Source organism: Frankliniella occidentalis, unplaced genomic scaffold (assembly GCF_000697945.3).
Source record: "Frankliniella occidentalis isolate FOCC.00 unplaced genomic scaffold, Focc_3.1 Scaffold1162, whole genome shotgun sequence".
NCBI classification, from domain to species: Eukaryota; Metazoa; Arthropoda; class Insecta; order Thysanoptera; family Thripidae; genus Frankliniella; species Frankliniella occidentalis.
In genome coordinates, this window is record NW_026268268.1 from 7953 (window position 1) to 8720 (window position 768).

General features: G+C 49.1%; 1 protein-coding gene across 1 annotated transcript in view; it reads right to left on the minus strand.

Moving 5' to 3' along the window:
* Nucleotides 1–673, minus strand: part of LOC127751814 (myrosinase 1-like) — a gene marked incomplete at both ends in the record, with an annotated part of 6845 nt that extends 6172 nt beyond the window's left edge. The window contains one exon of the mRNA XM_052275913.1: nucleotides 488–673. Coding sequence (XP_052131873.1) covers nucleotides 488–673 — 186 coding nt within the window. The remainder of the gene's footprint in view (nucleotides 1–487) is intronic.
* Nucleotides 674–768: the final 95 nt, after the last annotated feature.

Here is a 768-nt window from a genome sequence, read left to right on the forward strand (position 1 = left end):
ATGTCCCAAGATTATTTTTTTGCTTGATGGGCAATTCCACGAGAAATGGTCAAAAATATCCTTTCGTCTCGCAATTTGTGTGTTGTTTTACAACACATGTGCTGACTCCCCATTTCGCGTCCAGTCATGTTTTGTACGAAGTCGTAGCACCCCTCAGTCGTTCACAAATCACCTGACGTACGGACAGCTCTTCCTGGAATTCCTAATACGAAGACGATTTTTCCTTTGAAGTAGGAGCTTATACTAAAACACAGCCAGAAGCGAGTTTTTCTGAGGAGATGTTGCTGCGGTGGCAGCTTGGCTACCTGCTGCTGCAAAGGGATAGGCGCGACCCAGCAGGCCCATGTCTTGTATCGGTAGCTGAGGAGGAAGCAGTTAGAAGGAGCCCCCTATGAAAACCTCGCTCCTAGTTTTGTCTCAGTATAGGTCAAAATGTGCTCGAAATAGTAATTTTTCTGGGTGTGTGGCAGGACAAGTCGGGCGCGACCTCACCTCCCTGGAGCTTGCGGTACTTCTCCTCGTACACGCGGTAGGCCTCCATGTGCGCGAGGATCGTGTGATGGACGCACTTGTAGTCGTCACCGACCTGCGGCTCATACAAACCCGGCACGGGTAAGAGGGCGAAGTTCATGCAGTAGTAGTTGGCCTCGTTTATCGTAGTCCACAGGCGCACCTGAAAGATGTCAACTTTAACTCTCAATGCGGGACAAAACTTTGGGCACTGTAAATTTCTTACGAACAACTGGTTCGTAGTGCAAACCAAAACCT